This window comes from Peromyscus californicus, unplaced genomic scaffold, assembly GCF_007827085.1.
Source record: "Peromyscus californicus insignis strain IS unplaced genomic scaffold, ASM782708v3 Scaffold_10__1_contigs__length_136768540, whole genome shotgun sequence".
Classification (NCBI taxonomy): Eukaryota; Metazoa; Chordata; class Mammalia; order Rodentia; family Cricetidae; genus Peromyscus; species Peromyscus californicus.
Genome location: NW_026294391.1, coordinates 134590333 through 134616670, shown reverse-complemented (window position 1 = coordinate 134616670; position 26338 = coordinate 134590333). Strand labels below are relative to the sequence as shown.

General features: G+C 50.3%; 1 protein-coding gene across 5 annotated transcripts; it reads left to right on the top strand.

Annotated features, from left to right (window-relative positions):
* The first annotated feature begins 827 nt into the window (after positions 1–827).
* Hcfc1 (host cell factor C1) lies at positions 828–25751 on the top strand. Of its 5 annotated transcripts, none has more exons than XM_052742243.1 (26): positions 828–2252; positions 8221–8369; positions 8689–8849; positions 9669–9877; positions 10664–10748; positions 11269–11375; positions 12384–12563; positions 12644–13003; positions 13296–13456; positions 14783–14980; positions 15288–15512; positions 15674–15778; positions 16002–16221; positions 16326–16468; positions 16602–16740; positions 16967–17187; positions 17737–19240; positions 19377–19540; positions 19981–20557; positions 20906–21229; positions 21376–21494; positions 21584–21721; positions 22158–22343; positions 23021–23321; positions 23813–23876; positions 24039–25751. In XM_052742243.1, exons 1-26 carry the CDS (start codon positions 2060–2062, stop codon positions 24076–24078), a joined length of 6273 nt encoding a protein of 2090 aa, XP_052598203.1. In that variant the 5' UTR covers positions 828–2059; the 3' UTR covers positions 24079–25751. The 5 variants fall into 5 exon arrangements, with proteins under 5 accessions (XP_052598203.1, XP_052598194.1, XP_052598217.1 ...); XM_052742234.1 differs by having other exon boundaries at positions 20903–21229; XM_052742257.1 differs by having other exon boundaries at positions 829–2252; positions 20113–20557.
* Positions 25752–26338: the final 587 nt, after the last annotated feature.

Genomic DNA, 26338 nt, shown 5'->3' with positions numbered 1-26338 from the left:
ACATTGCAGTGCCTAACTGGCCTGCTGGGAGACTTAGAACGTAGAAATAAAGAGGTAACGCTCCCTTGTCAAAGTTGTTGTGTGAATTTACTATATTGGCGCGAAAAGGACGAGCTCACATCCGGGTATTTTGCTTCTCTGGGTTTGCTAGGGAAAATTCAAATCTCGAAAAAGGGCGGACCCGTAAAGCTGCTATACGCCTGCGCAAGGGCGGGGCGAGGAGCCCTGGGAAGCAGGCGGGGCGGATGACGCGAAGTGACGCGAGTGGCGCGCTGCACCCGCGCTGGCTTGACTCCGGTGCTGTGCCGTTGGGCCGCTGTGGGAGGGTGGCCTGGCGCGTTGCGAATCGGAGCGCGCACCTGGGCTCGTTCCGGAGGCCCGGCGGAGGCGGCAACGCCCCGGGGTGGTGCTGGCGGGCCTGGGAGCGGGCAGTAGCTCCGCCCCTGTGCGCTCATGGCGTCACCTTCGGCTTCGCCCCGCCTCCAGCTCCCCACTGTGGCGGGGCTCTGGCTGTCTGCTGAGTATTCGGGGCGGGAAAACAGCTGCTTCTCACCCAGGGGTGCAATCTCAGTGTCTCCTCTCTACCACCCTTAACTACCATGTGCCCTATCTCCACAGCTAGTTTAAGGCCATTTTTCGGGTTTCAGTCCCTTCAGCGACCCGGGAGACCGTTCCCAGGGGGGCGTGGCCAAACGAGTCTAGGGAGAGTTACATATTCATCCGGGCATTCCCAGATGCTGCGGCCATCTTTGTTTTGTGCTGAAAGTCGCTATTGACGCCTGCAGACAGCCGGCGTGGGGAAGTGGCAAGATGGCGGCTCCCAGGGAGGAGGCGTGGAGGAGAGCTAAGGGGGGACGCAGGGCGGGGCGCTACTGCACCTGACCCGAGTTCTGCTCTTTCTTTAGACTACTGCGCAGCAGCACCAACTCGCCCGCAGCCAGACAGCACATTGCACTTTTAAGAAGCTTTAATTCTTTATGAGCCTTGGGTCATTTAAGAGGCTTGGGCCCAGAGGTGAAGACGTGCGAGAGCTGTGGAGCGGTGACGTCTCCTGACTCCGCCCCCTCGCCCGACCGCCGCCATGTTTAGTTGTTACTTCTTCACACAAGATGGCGGCTCCCAGGGAGGAGGCATGAGCGCCCTGCCGTTACCCGCTTCTTCTGCCGTACAGTTGTCACTTCAGGGCCTAACTCCTGCTCTTTCGAGCAGCTCCTGTGGGAAAGTCATAAGAAAGGAAGCGAGGATTGGACGCTGCCTTGCTTTTGGTTTGCTGTGGAAGAACTGTCCAGGAAGAAGAGAGTAGGGGGGAAGGGGAAGCTAGTCTCAAGATGGCGGCTCCCAGAGCGGCAGGCACAGCCTGAACAGCAGAGGCGGACTCAAGGGAGAGGTGCGAAACCTCACGAGCGGTCCGGCGCGGGGCCCCCAACAGTTCGAGCCGGTTTTGCTAGCCTTTGACGCGCCTTTTTAAGGAACGTTGGGGTTGTTCTGCGATCGGCTGCTGTACTAAGTGCTGGGTGGTGAAGCAGGACGGGCTCAAGATGGCGGCTTCCACATTTGTGGTCTGACTGCCGACGGGGTTGAGACAACCGCGGCATTTGTGGCTCTTTTCCACCCGCCCCGGAAGCCAGCCAGTGCTGAGGACTGGGGGGTGTGGGAACCGGGCCGGGTCTCCGCCATTTCCGGCGGGGGAGGGCTACGACTGAGGAAGGGAGGAGAGAGAGGCGTCTCAAGATGGCGGCTCCCAGAGCCTCCTGCCCGAGGTTCTAAGCGGGAGCACCCGGGCAAATAGTTAGAGCGGCAGCGCTCAGTGGCCTCCAGCTTCTCGGGAGTAAGTGCTCTACAGTTTTGAGAAGCTTTAAAGGAGACGAGCCGAGTGAGAAGGGGGGAAGAGCCAAAGGGAAGGAGGATAGTTAAGATGGCGGCCTCCATGGAGTCGTCCACCGCTGTGTAAGGAGCCGCTTCTCCGTGAGAGCTGCCTTAGACGAAAAGGGGTGTGTGAAGAATTAAGGGTCTCCCTCCCGCTCAGTGACTTCTTCCCACTGCATCCTTAACCGGAACTATGGCTTCGGCTGTGTCCCCTGCCAACTTGCCAGCGGTGCTTTTGCAGCCCCGCTGGAAGCGAGTGGTGGGTTGGTCGGGTCCCGTGCCCCGACCCCGCCACGGCCACCGTGCCGTGGCTATCAAGGAGCTCATAGTGGTGTTTGGCGGCGGCAACGAAGGGATAGTGGACGAACTACACGTGTACAACACTGGTGAGTGTAAGCCCGCTGGGTTCTCAAAGCCTTCGCTTCATCTTCTCTTACTCTCCTTCACTCTTCACAATCTTCTCCCCTCTTTCCATCCCTTTCTCACTCCCCTGGTGTCCTTTCCTCCTTCCTTGCTCTGTTTGCCATCTTTGCTTTTCCCTGGTTTTTCAACCCCCGTTCTACACCCCCGGACTCTCCTCTGTTTAAAGGTTGCATTTGGTACTTAGAGGAAACCCTCTAGTCTGACTTGTGAGGGGGAGGGGATGTCGCCTGCGATGGTGACTTCAGACGTACACCGTTACCCGGCGGGCTGGGGCTGGCGCGGCAGCGGATGTGTTCTTTTGGCGCAGGCGGAATCCTCCCCCATTCTGCGCTCGTCCTCATCTCCAGCGCCCATGCTTGTTCAGGAGAAAAGACAATTTCTAGATCACAGATCCGTTCTATGCACCCAGAAAGAGGGAAGCACCCTTAAGGGGCAGACTTTTAATAGTTTAATGCGACCCTGTGGCAAGTGCCGATGGCAGGATGGCTATGCTGTCTCCCCCTCACCCCCGCCCCACACACACAGTTGGAGGTATTTACTTGTACGAGTTGTGGATTTTTGTGGGTTTTTTTTCCTTCAAATTGTTTCTTTTCCTAATGTGGTGCCTTAACAGCTGAGGTTCTTCTAACCCCCCCCCCCCTCTCCGCCATAGCACAGGCCGGAGAGCTCAGTGCCTCCTTTCCTGTGAAGTTGAAGGGGTTAACCAGTCCCTTCTAATGCCTCCCTCCCCAAAACCTTTGCAAATTGGGAGGAGCCTCTCTGTCTACAGGTATGGCTGATCTGCAGGCTGGCCTCTGCCCCCTCCCTTATGGAAGCCACATGTTGTTCCTTGCTTGGTTCCCTTGCTCTGCCTCTAGGGCAAAAAGCTTTGTCGAATCCTTCCCCTGTGGTAGCACTTTCTGCACATCTAGTACAGGGGATTGTCCTGAGTTGTCGGTTGACTGCCCAAAGGCCTCTAAGACCTTTGCCTTGCCCTAAGGGAGAGTACTGGGACTTGGTAAGGCCAGAAATATGTACCATTTATGTCTAGGTGAGAGCCTGGAATACTAGTGTAGCCAGACAGAGCCAGCCCCCTTGCCTGTGGTAGACTGGAAGCTTCCCTCTTTTGCAGGAGGTGCAGCCTGCAATGCTTCCTCCCTTGTCAGCTCCTTAGCCTCTTCCATATACCTTCATCTTTTCTGGGCCCCTGCCATCCCAGGCATCTTCTCTTCATGTGAGGGCGGGACCAAGTGTGCAGCAAGGCCATTCTATTGACAACCCATCCCTACCCCCTTGCCTCCTTGGTCTGATAAGGTAGGAAGCAGGAGGAGATCGTGGTCTGGGGTAGTTCATGGAGTGGGGGTTGAAGCCAGACTCTTCTGGCAGCTCCCCAGCTCCTCCCCCACCAGGCTGTGTGTGCAGGCCTGCCTCAGCACCTCTGAATTATTCCCCCTTCCAAGTTGATGGGTGAGTGGTTCATGACGCTGCGAGTTCCTTGCCTCTCTGCACCTGTTGCCTCTAGGGAGCAGGGCTTTTCTCAGGGCCCCCTCAGAAAGGGGGGGGGGGATTGGTGATGTTTGTGCCAGCCCAGACAGCTGTGGTAGCAAGAATTAGCCCAGTAAGGTAAGGACAAGGGCAGAGATGCAACTTGTGGAGCTGTTTTTAGAGATGCCCTCTACAGGAGCAGCAGCACCTTCTCCCTACCCTGGAACGCCTTTCTTCTACTAAGGCCTGGAGCAGACTTTCTGGCAGGAAAATACAATTTTAGAAAGTAGGGCAGGGGCCTAATTACAGTCAGCACCAAAGTCCATTGCGGGCCTCTGTCATGGCTTCCTGGGATCTCTACATATTCATTAGTTTATTGAAACCAATTGACTACTTTGGTATTAATTTGTTACCATTTTGCAAAGAGGTTGGATGTTAGGAGGTAACCAGCCTTCTAAAAGTCAGCTTACAGCAAAGGCCTGGAATCCTCCAAGAGTAACAGTTTTCAAATTGTCCTGATCATTTTTAGGTGACTTGAGAAAGCATCTAGCTGACCCCGCTACCCTGTTCTTCACCTTAAGAGGTGTACCCCTTGTTTTGATGGGCTCTGGGTGTGTCATGTATTTGGCAAGCTCCCAAGTTCTAGCAGTCCTGATGCTACCCTTGCTGCTCATCCTTCCCAACAGATGCCTCTTCTTACCGTGGTTTTGTTTCCAAAGAGGCCTGAGTTCATAATGTGTTCATGCCTCTGCCTGTATCCCTTTGCTTTTGTGGGATTGGTCTTTACCCCTTTATAGAGTAGGCTGATCTGGAAACATTTCTCTTTTCCATGGTGTATGTGTACTTGGCTGTCTTGTTCAACTTCAGTTTGCGGGGGATGGAGTATAATTCACCCAGGGATTACCCAGTGGAATAATCGGGTTTGTGTGTTCTAGAGAGTGCACTCATGCATGGGTTTCCCCATTTAGTGGCAGTCACCACAGGCTGAGAGACCCTTTACTGTCTTTTTGGTTTTTCGAGACAGGGTTTCTCTGTGTAGCTTTGTGCCTTTCCTGGAACTCGTTTGGTAGCCCAGGCTGGCCTCGAACTCACAGAGATCCGCCTGCCTCTGCCTCCCGAGTGCTAGGATTAAAGGCGTGTGCCACCACCGCCCGGTCCTCCTTTACTGTCTTTTGATAGGTCTTATGGTTGCAATTGTCCATGGAGGAATTTTATTTCCATGAGGCAATTCAGATTATTCAAGAAGCCTCAAGCTCAAGGATCCAGGGTCTGGGGTGGATTGTGTTGTGCTGAAGCTGGGTGTGTGATTGTTCCCTCTCCCAGGCTGCTTTTGCCTCAGTGGATATTGGATGTCACTAACCTTCCCCCCACCCCCCCAAGGTTGAGTGTGGAACATTGCTTTGAGCAAGTGCTATACCACTGAGCCACATCTCCAGTCCTACAATAGACTCTTGAGAGTTAGTGGTAGAAAATATTTAAAGGGACTTCCTACACATAAGGAAATTAGAATCCAAGAGGGGAAGTGTCAAATCCAGGGGCACTGCACTAACTAGTGGTAGAAGTGGGCCAGAGTGTGAACCTTTATGGGGACTGCTGTACCACTTATTTCTTTTCTCGTGTGTGTGTGTGTGTGTGTGTGTGTGTGTGTGTGTGTGTGTGTGTGTGTGTTTTCAAGACAAGGTTTCTCTGTGTAACCATCCTAGCTGTCCTGTGACTTGCTCTGTAGACCAGGCTGGCCTCGAACTTACAGAGATACAGCAGCCTCTGCCTCCTGAGTGCTGGGATTAAACATGTGCACCACCACCACCCGGCTGTACCACTTACTTCTTAATTCAGTTCATAGGCTGAAAACCATCATCTTAGAAACACATCCCTTTTTCCTCTGTCCCTATACCTAAATTTCACTAAGTCAGATGGGTATTATTTCTGTTCTCCCATCTTTTTCAGGCCCTCTTTACTTCTTAGCAGGCTCACTTCCTGATTGGCCTGTTAGTTTTTCTAATTAGGAAATAGCCAGGGACATGCCAGGGCATATCAAGAATGAGGGACCCGGGGATTAGGTTACATGATACCCCACTGGATGTTTGAGGGCAAGGGAGAACAGCTGTTAGATTTGTAAGATGGAGAGAGGAATTCACATATTTGCACACTAAAACAGGGATTCGTAGAAGAGATAAGGAGAGGCGATGTTAATCTTCATACCAGGAACTTTGCTCCCTGACATACTCCTGGTGGGAGTTGGGAAGGGCTTCTGCCTTGCCAAAAGAAACATTCTAGAACCAAATTAGTACCTCTTAGGTCTCAGGAGAAGCTGGTGATCTGGGAGGCCAGGAACATCCTAGCTAACATCTGCCTGGCCAGTTGGGTCACTGAATCAGCATGATGGGAAAGCTGTAGGTCAATCCCATTTGCCATTTAGCTTTCACCTAAGCCTTGTCTCATGACTCACTACCTATATGCCATCAACACAAGGGTTCTCAGCTAAGTGAGAGACATGAGACAGACAGTGAATCAGGTTCATGTCCCTGTTGGGTTTTACTCTGACTTCAGGTGAGTTTCCTTTCCTGGGCTCTGGAGTCTTTTGTTCGTGACTGTTCTTGTTTTGAGACAAGATCTCTTATAGCCCAGGCTAACCCTGACTGATCCTCCTACTTCCATCTTTGAAGTGCTGGAATTACAGGCATGCTCTGGGCTCTTTTCTTTAACTGAGAGCTGGATTGGTTCTTCCTCAAAGGTTCCTGTTGGCTTTACCTTTGTAACTTGGATGAAAAACTCCTTCCACAGATTGTTTAACGCTATCTCTTTCAATTTATGTAAGGTTGATTTGCCTCAGTATTGAAAACTCCTACATTTCTTGGTTCGTGTTTGCACTAGGAATGAGAAATGAGGTCAAGAGCCAACATTTGGGTATGTGGACACGTGAATGCATGTGCACAAGCAATTCATCGCTCCAGCAGGAAAATGGCAGAGAGGATGGGGCCTAGGCAACCTATTTCAGTGACTCATCTAAACCACCGAGGAGTCCAATAGCTATGCTGGGGGCACCTGGGAAGACTTCCCCCCTCTAAGGCAAAGCAGGGTGCAGTTGTTGCTTATAGAGCCTTAAAATTGAGAACACAGGAATTTATAAATGGGGGGGGGGGGCTTTTTCCCAAATGCATCTGAATAAAGGCTAAGGGAGCAAAATAAGCATTTTCCCTCTTTTTCTCAGACATTGGTCTCCAAATCAAACATCTATTTCTTAACTTGTATGCCTGCCTCCCTGTGTGAACAGTATGGCTAAGAAGCAGATGAACAGCCTAGACTGGTCCACAAATGCCTCCTGTGTCACCTCCTCCAAAACATAACCTGACCTCCCATCAGCTCCCAGGAGGGAGACTGGTCTTGACTTTGAAGTCCTTCCCTACAGCAGCTACAGCCCTCTCAGATCTCATCTGACTGACATGTACATGTGGCAGGTCTGCCTCTGGGTCCCCAGTCTTGGAGATTTTGGAGAGAAAGTGGCTTATCCTTTAAATATATGACATGGCAGAAAAACATACTTGCCTGTAACATTCCCAGAACCCTTGCCACTGCTGATGTGAAGGATACAGGAGCCTAGGTGAAAGAACAAACTGCCAGACAAGCTAGGGAAGGCTCTGTCCCAGCTGAAGGTTTAACCATCATCTTGTATCATCCTAAGGGAACAAGGAGGTGCCCTTTCTTGGTGACTTTCCCACCTCACCCCCTGTTAGAAGTATGAGGGGCTCCTGAGAAGTTTCTGTCACAGAAGCTCTACGGCAGTTGCCACCTCAGCCTTGAGAATATTCTGGACTTGTGTGGGCATGGGGGAGGGGGGACACTGCCATGGAGCCTGTAGACCATCACTTAGGAAACAAGCCAGTAGGGAAGTCAAAGCAGAGATAGTTAGGCCTGGGAGGTCAGCAGAGACTGATTCTTGCCTCATGCTCTTCTGAGCCAGTAAGCAATGGCCTCTGTTCCCTGTTAACTGCCTACATGGAGGGAAGGCATCAGCCCATAACAGTTGATGTTTCTAGGACCACCTAAAACTGCAGCTATGGGCTCTGAAGAGGAGAACATAAGCCCTAGAGGGCATTTGGGGTATAGAAGTTTGTGATAATCATGTGAGCAGTAGGGGAAGGAAGTCAACGACTAGATTCCCAGAGGCTGATGAATTATCTTGGTTGGTGACTTAACTGTCTTCTGAGGTGACCTTGATGAGAAGCATGCAGTGGTGCAGCAGTTTGAAAGCCAGGGCTCTGCAGATGACTTAGCTAGAGTGACTAGAGATTTGGGGTGATGGTGTTCTTAAGGGACAGTAAACCGGCCTAGCCTCTCCTCTCTTGGTTACATTTGAAGACTAGGAGTTGGAGAGTACAAGACTTAAAGAATAAGAAGAAGCGGGGAGGGGCTCAGGTTCTAGGAAGCTCCTGGATGTTTTGACTACTGTTTCCTTTTGTTCTTCAGCGACCAACCAGTGGTTTATCCCAGCTGTGAGAGGGGATATCCCTCCAGGGTGTGCAGCCTATGGCTTTGTGTGTGATGGTACTCGTCTACTGGTGTTTGGTGGGATGGTGGAGTATGGAAAATACAGCAACGACCTCTATGAACTTCAGGTAATAACATAGAGCCCCTTTGGGCCTGGGTTAATATACTACCTCAGCCCTCATGGGACTCTCCATAGTGTTCCTTATAGTGTTTGAGGGTTAAGACAGGAGAGGCAGTGGAAGGGATTATTTAAGAGTCTGCCAAGACTGTTCTCATCTTGAACAGTATCAGAGGAGAGAACAGGACCAAATTCCTTAGGACTTGCATGTTCCAGCAATATGCCCCCTCACTCAAGACCACCTTCTCCTTATGCCACAAATTGCCCTAGGCCCCCTACCAGTGGCCTTCTCATCTTGGGAGTCATTCTCTTAAGTCTTGATTTTGCAGGCCAGTCGCTGGGAATGGAAGAGACTGAAAGCAAAAACTCCCAAAAATGGACCTCCTCCATGTCCTCGACTTGGACACAGCTTCTCCCTTGTGGGCAACAAATGCTACCTATTTGGAGGTCTGGCCAATGATAGTGAGGACCCCAAGAACAACATTCCGAGGTGAGACTTTGTCCTTTTTTTGGAGAACATCACCAGGGTGGGTCTACTTGCTCCAGGTCCAGAGCCATGTTTCTCTCCTTTGCTGGGTTGTCAATGAGAGAATGCATTCAGTGCCCTTTTAAGAAGTTCCCAGCGTTGAATCTGAACCCCTGGGTAGGTCTTGTAGGAAAAAGCTAGGCAAGAGGTAGAAGCCTGCTTTACCTTGGACTGGTCCCTATCCCTCAGACCAAAATTAGACCTGGATGCTTCCTTTGCAGCTTCTGCTGCTTATACATTTCCTGTATGGGCATTTTCTAATGCCTTTAGCCAAAGGCCTTACTGTCTGGAGGTAGTTCTAAGCTTGACATCCTCTTGCTCTAGAGAGGCCCAGGTATAATGTCTGACATTGTATACATCCTGAAGGGACCTGCCACTGAGTCTGAACTTAAGGCTGCCATCATAGCTTCACACATACACTCCTTCCATTGCTCCAATTGTACTTACCTGGTAAGCTTCTGGTAGTCAGTCCCCTCTTCAGGAACAAAGGTTCCATGGTCTTTGCTCCATTTGTTTGTTTTGTTTTGTTTTTCAAGACAGGGTTTCTCTGTGTAACAGCTCTGGCTCTCCTGGAACTCACTTTGTAGACCAGGCTGGCCTCAAACTCAACAGAGTTCCACCTGCCTCTGCCTCCTGGGTGCTGGGATTAAAGGCGTGCACCACTTCCACGCCTGGTCCTGGCCTTTGCTCTTATGTTCTAACGAATATACTGCTTACTGAGATACCCAGTAAAAAAGCCTGTGGTGCATATGCTCAAGGCTTGCTATAAATTATCTTCCTCAGGTACCTGAATGACTTATATATCCTCGAACTACGGCCAGGCTCTGGAGTGGTAGCTTGGGACATCCCCATCACTTACGGAGTCCTGCCTCCACCTCGGGAGTCACATACTGCCGTGGTCTACACTGAAAAAGATAACAAGAAATCCAAGCTGGTGATCTATGGAGGGATGAGTGGCTGCAGGCTAGGGGACCTTTGGACTCTAGACATCGGTAAGAAGCTGCTACAGTTCCAGTAGCTTCAGAACAAAGCCAGTTTTCTGGGTAGCTGGCCTTGAGTGACTGGTGAGGTGGGGCTCATGGGGAGCTAGTGTCCTTCTTGACCTTGTCAGTTAATAGGAAACAGTAAGGCTCAGTTGGGCTTGTCTGGAGAATAGGGAGAGAGTACAATCTTTTTAGAATGGAATTCTCTCAATTTGGGCAGAGTCCCTACTAACTCTTCAGTGGACAGTCTGTTTGTGGATTGGGGTATTCTGATATGTCTAACACAGTAAAATTGGTTACCCATAGACCAATTAATTATACCTTTGTCTGTGAAGTGGGTGATGGATTGGGGGGGGGGGGGTTGATCTTGGTTATATTGTCCCGTGGATCAGAGCACCCAAGTATTTGAACATAAGCAAAACTTGAGTACCAATGTTTCCTAAAGTGTGGTCCTGTCCACTACTAAGATGGCATGGGGGTAAATGTGTTCTGCAGGGAGTAGAAGTGTAAAGGAGAAGCTGGGGTGAGCTTGACACCCCTGTGCCATCCCTGAGAGCTCTACTGCCTTATAGCAGGTGCCCAGTACATTTGGGAAGAAACCTTGCCCAAATCATACAAACAGCTTTAGAAATGCTGAAACCTATCTGTTAGGACAATAAATTGGAGGGCCTGCTGAGGGATTTAGGGCAACAGGAATGCAATTCTTACGTTGGCTTAGGCTCCATTTGGCCCAATGAACTATGAACTATGGTGTTTGATCCAGCATAGGTAATCCCTTTCTCTCCATCTCTGCAGAGACACTGACATGGAATAAGCCCAGCCTTAGTGGGGTGGCACCCCTTCCTCGAAGCCTCCATTCTGCAACCACTATAGGAAACAAGTAAGTATCTGCTCTTTTCTTCCCTGACCTGAACTGCCCCTGGCGTCTGAAGAGTTCTCAAGTCAGTTTTGTCAACTTTCCTTCAATCCCAAGGAGACTTCTTTCTGGCAGGTCTGGCATTCGGCTGCCCCATACCCACCTTATTATAACATAGAGAAGGCAGATTTAGGGTGGAAAGGACTGCATGTAACTCAACCTGAGGCCATTTCTTGGCCAGTAAGACTGCTGTAGCTCTTCGCACAAACAGCATTGTTTGTGAATGCCAAGGTCTAGGGTCCATAGAGATTCAGGTACACCTTAGATGAACCAAACAATACTCTCCTGCTATACAAATGACAGTTCTTTGTAAGAGTTGAACCATTAGGTAGGAAGTGCAATATTAAACTGCTTCATGAATCTTCAGGGACTCCTGGGGCCTTCTAGAGAACTGAGCATATTCAGAACTTTCTGGATAAAAGAGGTAGCCTCTAGCTTGGTACTTCTTCTTCAATCCTCTCTTGCTTTTCCTTCACCCTCCCAGAATGTATGTATTTGGTGGCTGGGTACCTCTTGTCATGGACGATGTCAAAGTGGCCACACACGAGAAGGAGTGGAAGTGTACCAACACGCTGGCTTGTCTCAACCTAGGTATGACCTCCTCTAGCTTAGAGTGGCCAGGGGTGGTGTGGGAGTGGTCCTGGGAGATTTTCACGGTGTATAGGAGCAAACCTGGGCTCATGAATCTTTCTAGAATTCACCCAGAAGTATCCGATAGGTAGAGAACTCTCAGGCAGCACTCCTTTTAGTTTGGATAGGTTCTTCATATGTGCCTGACATCCACAAGTGCAAAAGCACATACAGTGAAGAGGATATGTTTCTTGTACCCCATTGCAGGGACTCTTCTATACAGGCAGTAGCTCTAGGACCTTAGCCTACCATACACAGGGCCAAGTGGCCCTTTTCCCTTACTATATCTTGGAGATCATTTCATATCCCTGAACAATGAGTATCACATTTTTTTACTATGGCGTACGACTTTAATCCTAGCACTCATGAGGCAGAGGCAGATGGATCTCTTGAGTTTGAGACTAGTCAGGTCTTTCATAGTGAAACCCCCATATCAAAAACAAAAAACAAAAATTTTGAGTTGCTCTTATTTTAACTGAAGATGCATGCATTTTCTTAAGATCTTTACTTCATTTTTCCATATATTGTTTCTCTTTTCCTGTCTCTTAGGATTGTAATACTTTATGTGCAAGGAGTTAAACCTTTGGCTATATCTTCAGAATACTTTCCAAGTTTATGGCTTAATTTTTTCCTTCCTTACTTTCTTTTTTTTTTCTTCTCTCAAGACAGGGTTTCTCTGTGTAGCCCTGGCTGTCCTGGGACTCACTCTGTAGCCCATGCTGGCCTCGAACTCAGAGATCCATCTGCCTCTGCCTCCTAATTTTCCCACCATAATTTTTATGTTGTTTTTGCCTTATTTTTGTTTACTTTTAATTTGTTACTCCAATAACTTTACCATCCCCAACAGTGAAAGAAGAATAGAGGGAAAACTTGGGAATTGGGGGTGGGGGCATTTGTATGGGGATTGGGGGGGGTTGTTGGTTGGTTGGTTTTTGTCTTGTGTGACCTCCAGCACTTGTGTACCTCTAGATACCATGGCCTGGGAAACCATCCTAATGGATACACTGGAAGACAACATTCCTCGAGCTCGAGCCGGTCACTGTGCTGTTGCCATCAATACTCGCTTGTATATTTGGAGTGGCCGTGATGGCTACCGCAAGGCCTGGAACAACCAGGTCTGCTGCAAGGACCTGTGGTATCTGGAGACAGGTAAGTGCTAGGCCACTGCCAGTTCCACATGCTGAAGCCTTTTCACTCCCTATCTTAACAGTTGTATTATTGTATTACAGAAAAGCCACCACCCCCAGCCCGAGTACAACTAGTACGAGCCAACACCAATTCACTGGAGGTTAGCTGGGGTGCAGTGGCAACAGCCGACAGTTACCTTCTGCAGCTCCAGAAATATGACATTCCTGCCACGGCTGCTACGGCTACCTCCCCCACTCCCAATCCAGTCCCATCTGTGCCTGCCAACCCTCCCAAGAGCCCTGCGCCTGCAGCAGCTGCACCTGCTGTACAGCCACTGACCCAAGTAGGCATCACACTTGTGCCCCAGGCTGCCACTGCACCCCCAAGCACTACCACCATCCAGGTCTTGCCGACAGTGCCAGGCAGCTCCATTTCTGTGCCCACCGCAGCCAGGACTCAAGGTAAGCCACAAGGGCTAAAGGTATTTGGAGTAGGGCCTAGTCACTGGAGACAATCATTTCTTGAGTCTTAGCTGCTGCTTTGTTGATTGGTAGATTTTAGCTTTAGGCTTATTGAGGATTAGAGGATAAGAGTGCGCTCTCTTGCTGGCAGGGACTGTGTTGAGGACACAGAAGAGCCACACATAAAGAATAGGCAGGTCAAGGAGTATCTCAAGTCTGCCTTAAACTTGGCAGAGTGGCAGGATAACTGTGGAAGAGGACCTCCTGATGATCAACCTTCTTTTCTTATCAGGTGTTCCTGCTGTTCTCAAAGTGACTGGTCCTCAGGCTACAACAGGAACCCCACTGGTCACCATGAGACCTGCCAGCCAGTCTGGAAAAGCCCCTGTCACTGTGACCTCTCTGCCTGCTAGTGTGCGAATGGTTGTACCCACACAGAGTGCCCAGGGGACGGTGAGGATCTGTTACTGAGTGGGGTTTTGTGGTAACCCAGTAGCATAAACAGAGTTCTTGTTTGATCTTTAAAAAAAATATAACTGCTCTGGGACTAGGGATGTAACTTAGTTGATAGAATGCTTGACTAGCATGCATGAAGTCCACCATTTCCCACACTGTACATCATATGCCTTTGTTGTTTGTAAGGTGCTGTTGCATTGAAAATAATGCCTCAAGGGGGCCTAATGCTCCATGTATTCCTTGGCGTTTTCAGTGTGAACTTCCTGATTTGGAAGGCCAAGGGGAAAATCTGTTTAGCTGAGTTTGACCCAGGCCTATAAGAATGAGTTTTATCTAACTCAGGGGTTGTGTTTGTTTCGTTTTGGGTTTTGACAGAGTAATTCTGTAGCCCAAGCTATCTACCACTTAGAGAGATTATCATGCCTCAGCCTTCCAAGTGTTGGAGTTATAAGTATATGAACCATCACACCCAGCAGCGGCAGTGGTAGTATTGATGGGTGTTGTATGTGAAACTCATTACTGCCTGTGTGCTAAGCATGTGTTCTTGTACTGAGATACATCCACAGTTTTGGCTCTGGTCTTTATCTCTACAGTACTGGAGACAGAACCCTGTTAGGGAAGTATTTCAAATACTGACTACACTCTTACTTTTGAATCAGGTCTCACTAAGCTGTGATCTTTCTGCTTCAGCTTCCTGAGTAGCTGGTACTACAAGCATTATGCCCCAGGGCTAGCTTGACTATGCTGTTTGATTAAAAATTTTCTCTGGGGGGACTGGAGAGATGGCTCAGAGGTTAAGAGCACTGACTGCTCTTCCAGAGGTCCTGAGTTCAACTCCCAGCAACCACATGGTGGCTCACAACCATCTGTAATGAGATCTGGCACCCTCTTCTGTATACATAATAAATAAATCTTAAAAAAAAAATTTTCTCTGGGACTGTAGGGGTATAGCTCAATTGGTGGAGTGCTTGCCTAGTATGCACGAAGCTCTAGATTCAGTTACTGCATAAGCCAAGTGTGTGGTATTACATGTCAGTAATCCTAACATTTGAGAGGTGGAAGTAAGATAAGAAGTTGAAGGTCATCTTCATGAGTTTGGGAACAGTCTGAGCTACAATGAGACCCTTTCTCAAAAAAAAAAAAAGGCACTTGGCAAGCACCTGCCTACTTGTTGTTTGCACTAGGAGAGAGGATCCAACATTAGAAAAAACCAAGGGATGTTACTGAGGCCCCCCTCCCCCGCAGATTCTGAAAGGGTCATGGAGTTGGGAGGCAGGTAGCAGATAGAACCCTTGTAGCTCACATGCTCTGTGCCTACCACAGGTGATTGGCAGCAACCCGCAGATGAGTGGAATGGCTGCATTGGCTGCTGCTGCCGCTGCCACACAGAAAATCCCTCCTTCCTCAGCACCCACAGTGCTGAGTGTCCCAGCAGGCACCACCATTGTCAAGACAGTGGCTGTGACACCTGGCACAACCACTCTTCCAGCCACTGTGAAGGTGGCCTCCTCCCCTGTCATGGTGAGCATTTATCTTCTGGGTCTGGTTCTGAGCCTGTAGCCCTGAGGCTGGTGACTTCTGATTGAACAAGCAGTGGCCATGTGTTCCAGGCTTTGGACCAACCCTTCAGGCCGTTGGTTTATAATTGGTATTGGCGTGGGTTATGGAATATGTAGTTACTTTAATCGTGTGCAGCCTTGGGTTAGGCCTGTGGGGAGTTCAGGCTGCTCTTTTGCTGCTCAGCCAACCAAGTTAGGTAGACAGGTGGTCATCAGAGATATAGCCATTATGTTGCCACTATTCTCATCATTTATCTCTGCTTCTCCAGGTGAGCAACCCAGCCACTCGCATGCTAAAGACTGCAGCTGCCCAAGTGGGGACATCTGTGTCCTCTGCTGCCAACACATCTACCCGCCCTATCATCACGGTACACAAATCGGGCACTGTGACAGTGGCCCAGCAAGCCCAGGTGGTGACCACAGTGGTAGGCGGAGTCACCAAAACCATCACCCTAGTGAAGAGCCCCATCTCTGTCCCAGGAGGCAGTGCTCTGGTGAGTGACAGGCACCATCTGGCTTTGTTTGACAGCTGCCCTAGGCTATGGTGAATGCCACTGGTGACTTACTGTCGTGGGCTAACTCCAGTATAGTCCTAGCCCAGGCCATGCCCTTGTTTGGTTCCAGATCACTGCCTGCTCCATTCTTTCCTTTTTAGATTTCCAATCTGGGAAAAGTGATGTCAGTGGTCCAGACCAAACCAGTTCAGACTTCAGCAGTCACAGGCCAAGCCTCTACAGGCCCTGTGACTCAGATCATCCAGGTGAGCTCTCACTGTCTCCCCAGAAGTCATCTCTAAACTCCAGGCCTACAGGGATGAATGGGCACTGGGAAATAAGGACAGAAGGTCCCATAAGCACAAGTAGCTCCAAGGCCTGCTGATATCATAGCACCCATAGTAATCAGAATATTCTGAGTTAGAATAGCTACACCTATTGTTGCTTTTTGGCAGTAGTTCCTGTTCACTCACAGCTTTTCCCTTTCAGACCAAAGGGCCTCTGCCAGCGGGGACTATCCTGAAGCTGGTAACATCAGCAGATGGCAAGCCCACAACCATCATCACCACCACACAGGCTAGTGGAGCAGGGACCAAGCCTACGATCCTGGGCATCAGTAGTGTCTCTCCCAGCACCACCAAACCTGGCACGACTACCATTATCAAGACCATTCCCATGTCAGCCATTATCACTCAGGCAGGCGCCACAGGTAAACATACAGCTTTCAAAAGGCCCTTGCTGGTGAGTGTAATTCAGGAAGAAGATGGGAAGCTTTCACAGAGCTTATTTTCTCTGGACCCTTCCCCAATGCAGGTGTTACCAGCAGTCCTGGCATTAAGTCCCCCATCACAATTATCACCACCAAGGTGATGACTTCTGGAACAGGAGCACCTGCCAAAATCATCACTGCTGTCCCCAAGATTGCTACTGGCCATGGACAGCAAGGAGTGACCCAGGTGAGGCACAAGTGGCTCCTTTTCACCTCAGTCTAGTGCAGACCACATGTGTCCTCCTAACAGGCCTGAGAGGGGCAGCATAGTCCAGTCAGCCTGAAAGTGACATTGGTGGCACTTTGCTCTGGTGTTCCAGGTGGTGCTAAAGGGGGCCCCTGGACAGCCAGGCACCATCCTCCGCACAGTGCCCATGGGCGGCGTTCGCCTGGTCACCCCTGTCACCGTCTCCGCTGTCAAGCCAGCTGTCACCACATTGGTTGTGAAGGGCACCACAGGTGTGTAGCCCACAGGCCAGGTCCTTGGCAGTGACTGGGCTCTCCCTCCAGTCTTCTTCTGGACATAACCTCTAGTCTGGCTGGGGGAGGATGACAGGTGCTCTCTCCAGAGCCTTCTGTCCTTGGTGGCAAAGCTCCCATTCCCCAGCCCTTTCCAGAGACATGCTGCTATATAGAAAGTGGTAGCAATAAGCTTCATTCTACTTCTGCCTCTTCCTCCTGTTAGGTGTCACAACCCTAGGCACAGTGACAGGCACTGTCTCTACTAGCCTTGCAGGAGCTGGGGCCCATAGCACCAGTGCCTCCCTGGCCACACCTATCACCACCTTGGGCACCATTGCCACTCTCTCAAGCCAGGTGATCAACCCTACTGCCATCACAGTATCAGCTGCACAGACCACACTGACAGCTGCTGGTGGGCTTACTACACCCACAATCACAATGCAGGTAAGTGGGTTCCAAGGATGTACCACCATACAGCAGCACTCCCACATGAAAGTAGGGGGCATTTCGTCTTTTTGCCCCTTTCCAGGTGCTGTTCTGCAGCCCTGTGCAGCTGTGAGTTTTTCCACATGTGGTGTGTATGATCTCTGTTTTAGTCTTTTCCAGTGACATATCTTATTTGAGCTATTTAGTTTGCAGACACTAGGATCTCATACATAATGTATTGTGTGTGCATATAGTATTTGTCCTCCTGACGTTTTTTTTTTTTCCTCTCAAACTAGACAAGAAGTGCTAAGAGATCTAATGCTGGCCTTTGTACCAGCAAATAGACCAACCCCCTCTCCTGCCCCAGCTCTGCCTCATAGCCCCTCCATCTTAGTCTGAATAAGTCATTGTTTTGAGATCATGGGGCAAGTGAGTCTTAGATTTGCCTGGGCTCGTTAGCGGAGTTGGTGGTCCCAGCCAGCATGGACAAGCATAGACTAGTAGGACAGTCAAATGAAAAATCACATACTTCAGACACTAACTCCTCTGTTCTACTGTGTCCCCCAGCCTGTCTCCCAGCCTACCCAGGTTACTCTGATCACAGCACCCAGTGGGGTTGAGGCCCAGCCTGTACATGACCTTCCTGTGTCCATTTTGGCCTCACCTACTACAGAGCAGCCCACGGCAACAGTCACCATCGCTGACTCGGGCCAGGGCGATGTACAGCCTGGCACTGTGACACTGGTGTGCTCCAACCCACCCTGTGAAACCCATGAAACAGGCACCACCAACACAGCCACCACCACTGTTGTGGCTAACCTTGGGGGACATCCTCAGCCTACCCAGGTGCAGTTTGTTTGTGACAGACAGGAGGCAGCTGCTTCTCTTGTGTCCTCAGCTGTGGGACAACAGAATGGTAATGTGGTCCGTGTCTGTTCAAACCCCCCCTGTGAGACCCATGAGACAGGCACCACCAACACCGCCACAACAGCCACATCCAACATGGCTGGGCAGCATGGCTGCTCAAACCCCCCTTGTGAGACTCATGAGACAGGTACCACCAGCACTGCTACTACAGCAATGTCCAGCATAGGCACTGGGCAGCAGCGAGACACTCGTCATGCCTCTAGCACCCCCACTGTAGTGCGGATCACTGTGGCTCCTGGGGCATTGGAGAGAGCCCAGAGTACTATGAAGCCTCAGTGCCAAACACAGCAGACCAACATGACCAGCACCACCATGACTGTGCAGGCCACCGGAGCTCCATGCCCAGCTGACCCACTGCTCAGGCCAAGTGTGGCACTGGAGGCTGGGAGCCACAGCCCTGCCTTTGTGCAGCTAGCCCTTCCAAGTGTTAGAGTTGGGCTAAGTGGCCCTAGCAACAAGGACATGCCCACAGGGCACCAGCTGGAGACATATCATACTTATACAACCAATACCCCAACCACAGCCCTCTCTATCATGGGTGCTGGGGAGCTTGGTGCAACTCGGGTGGTCCCCACATCTACATATGAGAGCCTCCAGGCAAGCTCTCCCAGCAGCACCATGACTATGACAGCCCTAGAGGCACTATTGTGCCCTTCAGCTACCGTGACCCAAGTCTGCTCCAACCCACCGTGTGAGACCCACGAGACGGGCACCACCAACACTGCCACTACCTCTAATTCGGGCAGTGCCCAGAGGGTATGCTCCAACCCACCTTGTGAGACTCATGAGACTGGAACCACACACACAGCCACTACTGCCACATCAAATGGAAGTGCAGGCCAGCCTGAGGGTGGACAACAGCCTGCCGGTGGCCGTCCCTGTGAGACACACCAGACCACTTCCACTGGCACCACTATGTCAGTCAGTGTGGATGCCCTGCTTCCTGATGCTACTCCTGCTCGTGGAACCCTGGAGTCTGGCTTAGAGGTGGTAGCAGTGCCCACCGTCACCTCCCAGGCTGGTGCCACATTGCTGGCTTCTTTCTCAACACAGAGGGTATGCTCCAACCCTCCTTGCGAGACCCACGAGACAGGCACCACACATACAGCTACCACTGTCACCTCTAACATGAGCTCAAACCAAGGTGAGTGAAAAGTGTCCAATATAGTAGGGTACAGATATTCTGGCTATATTAGCTATAGTGGAGGGGGCAATTTCTAGGAAACCTGTGGTGGTAAAAGCAAGTGGAAGTCAACTGGTTCCCCCTTTGACACCCACAGACCCTCCACCAGCTGCCAGTGACCAGGGAGAGGTGGTGAGCACTCAAGGTGACAGCACAAACATCACCAGCGCCAGTGGTATCACAACAACAGTGTCCTCCACACTGCCACGAGCAGTGACCACTGTGACACAGTCTACACCAGTCCCAGGTCCCTCTGTGCCGGTAAGCTTCCCAGCGGGTCCCTTCTGTGGCCTTTTGCCCACTACGCCTTTTATTTGTGCTGTTCCGGAAATGGACACCAGATGTCGCTATTATACCAGACATGGCATTGCTCCTTGGTTCTTCCAGACCATAAAAGGGCAGTCTTGGTATCTGGGTACTTTGTCTCTGATGCTGATTTCCATCTTGGCTGTTTTCTATAATTTGTCTCTACAGTGAAACCTCTCTGAGCATGAGTTGAAACTTGACACCCTTCATGCTGCTCCTTGACCCACCTTCCCCATCTACATTTAGCATGGGGTTAAAGGTAGCCAGCCTGTCATGGTTGATACCATAGGCTTACAGGAAAAAATAAAGGCCATCTTGTTTTTCATCCCCACTGCCTAGTACTAGCCTCCGTCTCCTCCCCTCTTCCTCTGACGGGGGCTTCTCTCCCTTTCTAGAACATCTCATCACTGACTGAGACTACCCCAGGGGCTCTGACTTCCGAAGTCCCCATCCCAGCCACGATAACAGTGACCATAGCCAACACAGAAACTTCTGACATGCCCTTCTCTGCTGTTGACATCCTGCAGCCCCCAGAGGAACTCCAGGTCTCACCAGGGCCTCGCCAGCAGCTGCCACCACGGCAACTCCTTCAGTCTGCCTCTACCCCTCTGATGGGGGAGTCCACTGAGGTCCTGTCAGCCTCCCAGACCCCTGAACTCCAGGCCGCCGTGGATCTGAGCAGCACTGGGGACCCATCTTCAGTCCAGGAGCCTGCCAGCTCTGCTGTTGTGGCCACTGTAGTGGTCCAGCCACCTCCACCTGCACAGTCTGAAGTAGACCAGTTATCACTTCCCCAAGAACTGATGGCTGAAGCCCAGGCAGGCACCACCACCCTTATGGTAACAGGGCTCACCCCAGAGGAGCTAGCTGTGACTGCTGCTGCTGAAGCAGCTGCCCAAGCTGCAGCCACTGAAGAAGCTCAAGCCTTGGCCATCCAGGCTGTGCTTCAGGCTGCACAGCAAGCTGTCATGGGTAAGTATCAACTGAGAGCTTTGAGGGATAGGCACCTTAGGATGAGTGACAGCCTAATAGGGAGGGCTAAGGCACTATATGGGGACAACTTGAGATGAGAAGACATGCTTCCTATGAGAGTACATAGTGTGCTTCAAGGGAGGCCTGTGTAGGACAGGTGGTCCTAGAAAGGAGACACAGGGCCCAGTGGTGAGGGTATAGTAAGGTGTGAGCAGGATAAAAGCTAAGGAAAACAAGATCTCAGGAACACCATCGCTGTCTGTTGGGCCAGACACATTAGTATTCTTTTGAATAGTAGTTTTTTTTTTTGTTTTTTGTGTTTTTGTTTTTTTTTCGGTCCTGGAGCAGGCACTGGGGAGCCCATGGATACATCTGAAGCAGCAGCAGCAGTGACACAAGCAGAGCTGGGTCACCTTTCAGCTGAGGGCCAAGAAGGTCAGGCCACCACCATACCCATTGTGCTGACACAGCAGGAGCTTGCAGCCCTGGTGCAGCAGCAGCAGCAGCTCCAGGAGGCTCAAGCTCAAGCCCAGCAGCAGCACCATCTCCCTACTGAGGCTCTGGCCCCAGCTGACAGTCTCAATGATCCATCCATCGAGAGCAACTGCCTCAACGAGCTAGCTAGTGCCGTCCCTAGCACTGTGGCCTTGCTACCCTCAACAGCCACTGAGAGTAAGCTGGGCTGCTTTTTGTCAGGGGTAAATTGTTGATAGAGTTGAACTGGTGGGAGATGGACACTGTGACAAGGGTGGCATGAAGGTTCCGGGAGGTTCTGGCTCAACACAACTTGTCCCGACTTATACTTTCTTTCTTCCCAGGCCTGGCTCCATCCAACACATTTGTGGCTCCCCAGCCTGTTGTTGTAGCCAGCCCAGCAAAGATGCAGGCTGCAGCTACCCTAACTGAAGTGGCCAATGGCATCGAGTCACTGGGTGTGGTGAGTCCAGTGCAGTGGGCCCCAGGGGATAGGAACAGCACTGCCTTTGGGCCCCAAGGACTTGATGTCATCTCATTTCTGTTCTCCAGAAACCAGACTTGCCACCCCCACCCAGCAAAGCCCCTGTGAAAAAGGAGAACCAATGGTTTGATGTAGGGGTCATTAAGGGTACCAGTGTAATGGTGACACACTATTTTCTGCCACCAGATGATGCTGTTCAGTCAGATGTAAGTATACCCAGTAATTGGCACTTTTGGGTGGTGGGGTGGATCCTGCCCTGCCTGTGAGACAACTATCATAGAAATAAACTTAGCTTTACAACTTTGCAAGGGGGCTCACAGGAGAATCCCACCTTTGTGCCACTTTTGAACAATTAAGAAATGGGAGGACAGCCAGATGGAGACCTTCTTCTCGGAGAGTAAGAAAGTAAAAACTTGATTCTTTCCTGATAGCACCAAGTTAACCTCACCATGTCCCTAGGGCCTTGCTATAAGGACAACCATCACTGAACAAAAGTCTTGGTTCCATGGTCCCCCTAGGACATTGGCCATTCTAGACAAGCACTGTAGCCCGGAACTGCCCCTAGTTTCTATAGCATTCTTTTTGACTGCAGGCTTTGTGCCATTTTCTTCTTCTTTCCTGGTATTCCACTTCTTGCCCTAGGATGACTCAGGCATGGTCCCAGACTATAACCAGCTGAAGAAGCAGGAGCTACAGCCAGGCACTGCCTATAAATTTCGTGTTGCTGGAATCAATGCTTGTGGCCGGGGGCCCTTTAGTGAGATCTCAGCCTTTAAGACCTGTTTGCCTGGTTTCCCAGGGGCTCCTTGTGCCATTAAAATCAGCAAGGTGAGTCTTCTATAGGCTGCCTCTCTGTTCCCTATTGGTCTGCTGTCTCTGCTCTAAGGAGGTACATATGAACAGAGCCAGGGGGTGGCTGGACTGAGAGTGTACCAGATAAGTAAGGGCAAAGTAGCCACACTCACCCTTAGTAGACAGAGGTCATGTGCCAGGCTCTTCACTGATAAATCTTTTGTCTAATCCTGAAAATTTCAAGGAGGTCTGGGTTCTGTTAGTCGTATTCTCAAATGCTGAAACTGAAGCACCAAGAAGCTAAGTGACAGTTATGAGTTAGGTGATGAGTTAGGGGTGTTAAAAGGCTCTTTTAAAGTCCTTTGAAATTTGATGTGGACTATCTAGGTTGTTTTGGTTAATTTTGTATTAATTTTTTTTTTTTGTGTGTGTGTGTGTGTGTGTGTGTGTGTGTTGCTCATGTGAAGGTCAAAGGAGGTCATGTGGGTAGGGGAGATCAACTCAGTCATCAGGCTTGGCAGCAGGCACCTTTACCATACTGCTGAGCCATCTCACCGGCCCCTGGATTATCTATTGTGTTGGGGGAGGTTGTTTATGGGGGTAATTAGCAGTTCTTAGAAACTTCTAGCCCTCTTGCTCTGGGCACAGGCAGGGTGGGCTGAATCCACAGTGGCTGAAGAAGACAAGGCTTGACTTTATGTCCTGGATTCTAGAGCCCAGATGGTGCTCACCTCACCTGGGAGCCACCGTCTGTGACCTCCGGCAAGATCATCGAGTACTCTGTGTACCTGGCCATCCAGAGCTCACAGGCTGGTGGTGAGCCCAAGAGCTCCACCCCAGCCCAGCTAGCCTTCATGCGAGTGTACTGTGGGCCTAGCCCTTCTTGCCTCGTGCAGTCCTCCAGCCTCTCCAATGCCCACATTGACTACACCACCAAGCCTGCCATCATCTTCCGCATTGCTGCCCGCAATGAAAAAGGCTATGGCCCTGCTACACAAGTGAGGTGGTTGCAAGGTAAGTATTCATAAGCCTCTTGGGGCAATTTTTAGGGAAGGCACGGGAGAACAGAGATACCTAACCTAGCTAGACTAGGAGGGCTTCAGATGGGATATAAGGGTGTAGGATGCTATAGAGACAGGAGCCTCTTGTGCTCTTGGGTGCACAGAAGATACCCTGGGGTGTCTAAAAGCTCTTGGGTGCACAGAAGATACCCTGGGGTGTCTAAAAGTAAGAAAGAGGGCTAGAGAAAGGAAAAGCTGTTAGGCCCAAGCATATCCCAGGGCCATTAAGATGGGGAGCCTAAGCTGAGGCCAGCTTCTAGGAAGCATCTGTCTCAGGAGGGGCATTGAGGGCAGGAGCTGGGCCAAAAGGATTTCTGACTCCTATCCTGCAAAGATCAGAGACCTGAAGGATGACATGGGCAATCAGGACCATGACAAGTAGGGTAAACCCAAGTGTTCCCTGCCTTTTGTTGGGTTGCTCACCATCTATCCCATTCCTTTCAGAAACCAGTAAAGACAACTCGGGCACCAAGCCAGCCAGCAAGAGGCCCATGTCGTCTCCAGAAATGTAAGCAGCGAGTCTCTTTCAGGAATCTTCTGGGGGGTACTTAGAGTAGAAATAGGCTTCACCTCTCATCAGCTGCTTGGAACTATATTTACATAGGGTCCTGAATCAGTGTGATGCTCTTGGGATCCTCTGTAACTGTTCCTCCTCTCTTTCTTACATAAGGAAATCTGCTCCAAAGAAGTCTAAGGCTGATGGTCAGTGAGGAAGCTGGCCAGCATCTGGATCCTCCAGACCCCTCTGCTTCAGGAACGCCCTATAGGGCCCACCCTCCCACCCTGCCTACCCAGCCTTTGCACTTCACCCTCACCAGCCACTGGCTACCATTCAGTCTCCCCCTTTCCCTCTGTTTTTACAATAAAGAAAGCACACTTTACCATTGCTGTTGGGAGGAAGCAGAAGGCAGATTGGAAAGACCGGCGAGTAAACAAATGAGCACAAGTTGTGCTCTTTTCTTTTCCCTACCTGGTGACCTCCCTGAGCTGAGTACAACTGGACAGTTCAGAGACTTTGGGAAGAGAAATAAAAGCTAAAAACAAAGGAGATAGCACCCACACTTAAGCCTGCACTTGTTTGTAGTTCATCACCCTTGGCCTGAGAGGCAGCCAAGGGCTGGAGCAGGGAGGGGTGTCCCCCAAGTTCCTTCAGAGGCTTTCCCCAGCAGGTACCCCATCCTGGGTGTCTGTCTGGTTCTATTGTTTTGTTTCCAGCCACCTTTTATTTCCAGCCACCTCCCATCCCTTCTTCAGGCTTTGTAGAATCTGTCTCGTCCAGCAAACACACCGGAAGCAGAACACATCTCAGAGGCCTTTGTGCTACCACTTAACACCTCTCCCTTCCTCTTTACAAAAAAGATGAAGGAAAAGGAGCCTTGGGTGGTCTGAGCAGTGGCTGTGAAATCCTCCTATTGGGCACAGAGTGGCCCCCAGTGATCCTGGCTTTGGCCCACCTTGCTTGAGCCTGGGGGACACATCACCAACTGCTGCATTTGTTGTATTTTTTAAGTTGAAATTAATGAAGTATAACATTTTTATTGTAATTTTAGCCTTAGCGTGTGGGGGTTTATTCCTTTTTGTTAGCTGTGTACAGAATGTGTATCGTATTTTTTTTTCTTCCATTTTCCCCCCTCTTGGCTAATCATTGGCAAGGATCTTTCTGGGGAAAAGCTGAGAGAGCAGCTAGGGCAGGAGAGAGAGTGTCCTGGGTAGGACCTGATAGACACTGCCTATCTAATTTCCTGTTGCTAGCCCCTACCTGCTTTTGGAACAGTGTGAGACATTGACCTTTATTCCCTGTGGGTTAGCACTTAACATGTAGAGGTTTGGGCTTCTACATCTTCATTAGCATCACTTGCAGAGGACTGACCCTGAACAAAACAGCAGGGGCAGGGAACAGGTGGGACCTGGACACCTTGAAGGCAGCCCCAAGTGTGTGGTGTATGCTATATATCCCACAGAGGCTGGGAGTAGGTACATGACACAAACTCAGTAATTAATTTCATAGCATTGTCCCCAAGCTCTGGATTTTTGTCTCCGGGACCCAAGTTTTAAGCGGTGAGTAATACTTGCAAGAAAGTTACTGAAGGATTTAAAAATGGACAGCCAATGTGTTCAGCCGCTCAGGCCCATACCCCCTGGAGCCTCTAGTGTATTGTATCATATTTCTCTGTGGAAAACTGTCATGTTTAGTCAAGTTGGAGCCCACTCACGTGGTCCCTTTGTTTTCCCTATCCCTTCTCCCAAGCACCCTTTGATTTTTCTTCTGAGAACAGTACTACCCCGTTCATCTATTGTAGAGTAACCCTGTGACTCAATATTACCATAGTGCGATGTTGTTTTGTGCTATTTTGAACAATTAAAAGACTTTTTTTGAAATAACCATCTGGTGTGTCTACTCATGTCAAGAGTGTCTTGCGACCTTTGGAAAGGGGAAGCTGGGACCTGCCCAAGGTTCACTTGAGCCACTGGAGGCCTTTTGTTACCAGGAACCATAGGTGAGCGATTCTCAATTGCCCTTCTAAGGCTTCAGAGCAAGGTACACCACTGGGGCCTCTAGAGCCATGCTACCTTATAGGCCCAAGGCTGAGGGGCCTCTTGAGTACTTGCTGTTTGTTGATTCTGCATTTGGAAGCCAGATCACCTGTTCTCCCACTAAGGGACAGACCAAGCCTGGCTGGCCATTGGCAGACATGTGAGTAAACCACAGCCTCTATATTCTTCCCAACATAAGCTCAGGAGGCTCCAGGGTATCAGCTCAGGCAGGACAGGTGTGTCTGACATGTGATGGATACTCAATGTGGCAGGACCAAATCCTCTATCTTTGTGTACAAGCCAAGCCTCCAAACAGAGAGAGGCAGAATTACTGACCTTGGCAGTCTAACAGCCGGTTGAGTGGTACAGCTATGATTTGGTTGAGTAGTGCTATCTGGGCAGAAAGCTAAAGACATCCTAGATATAAGGCAGTCC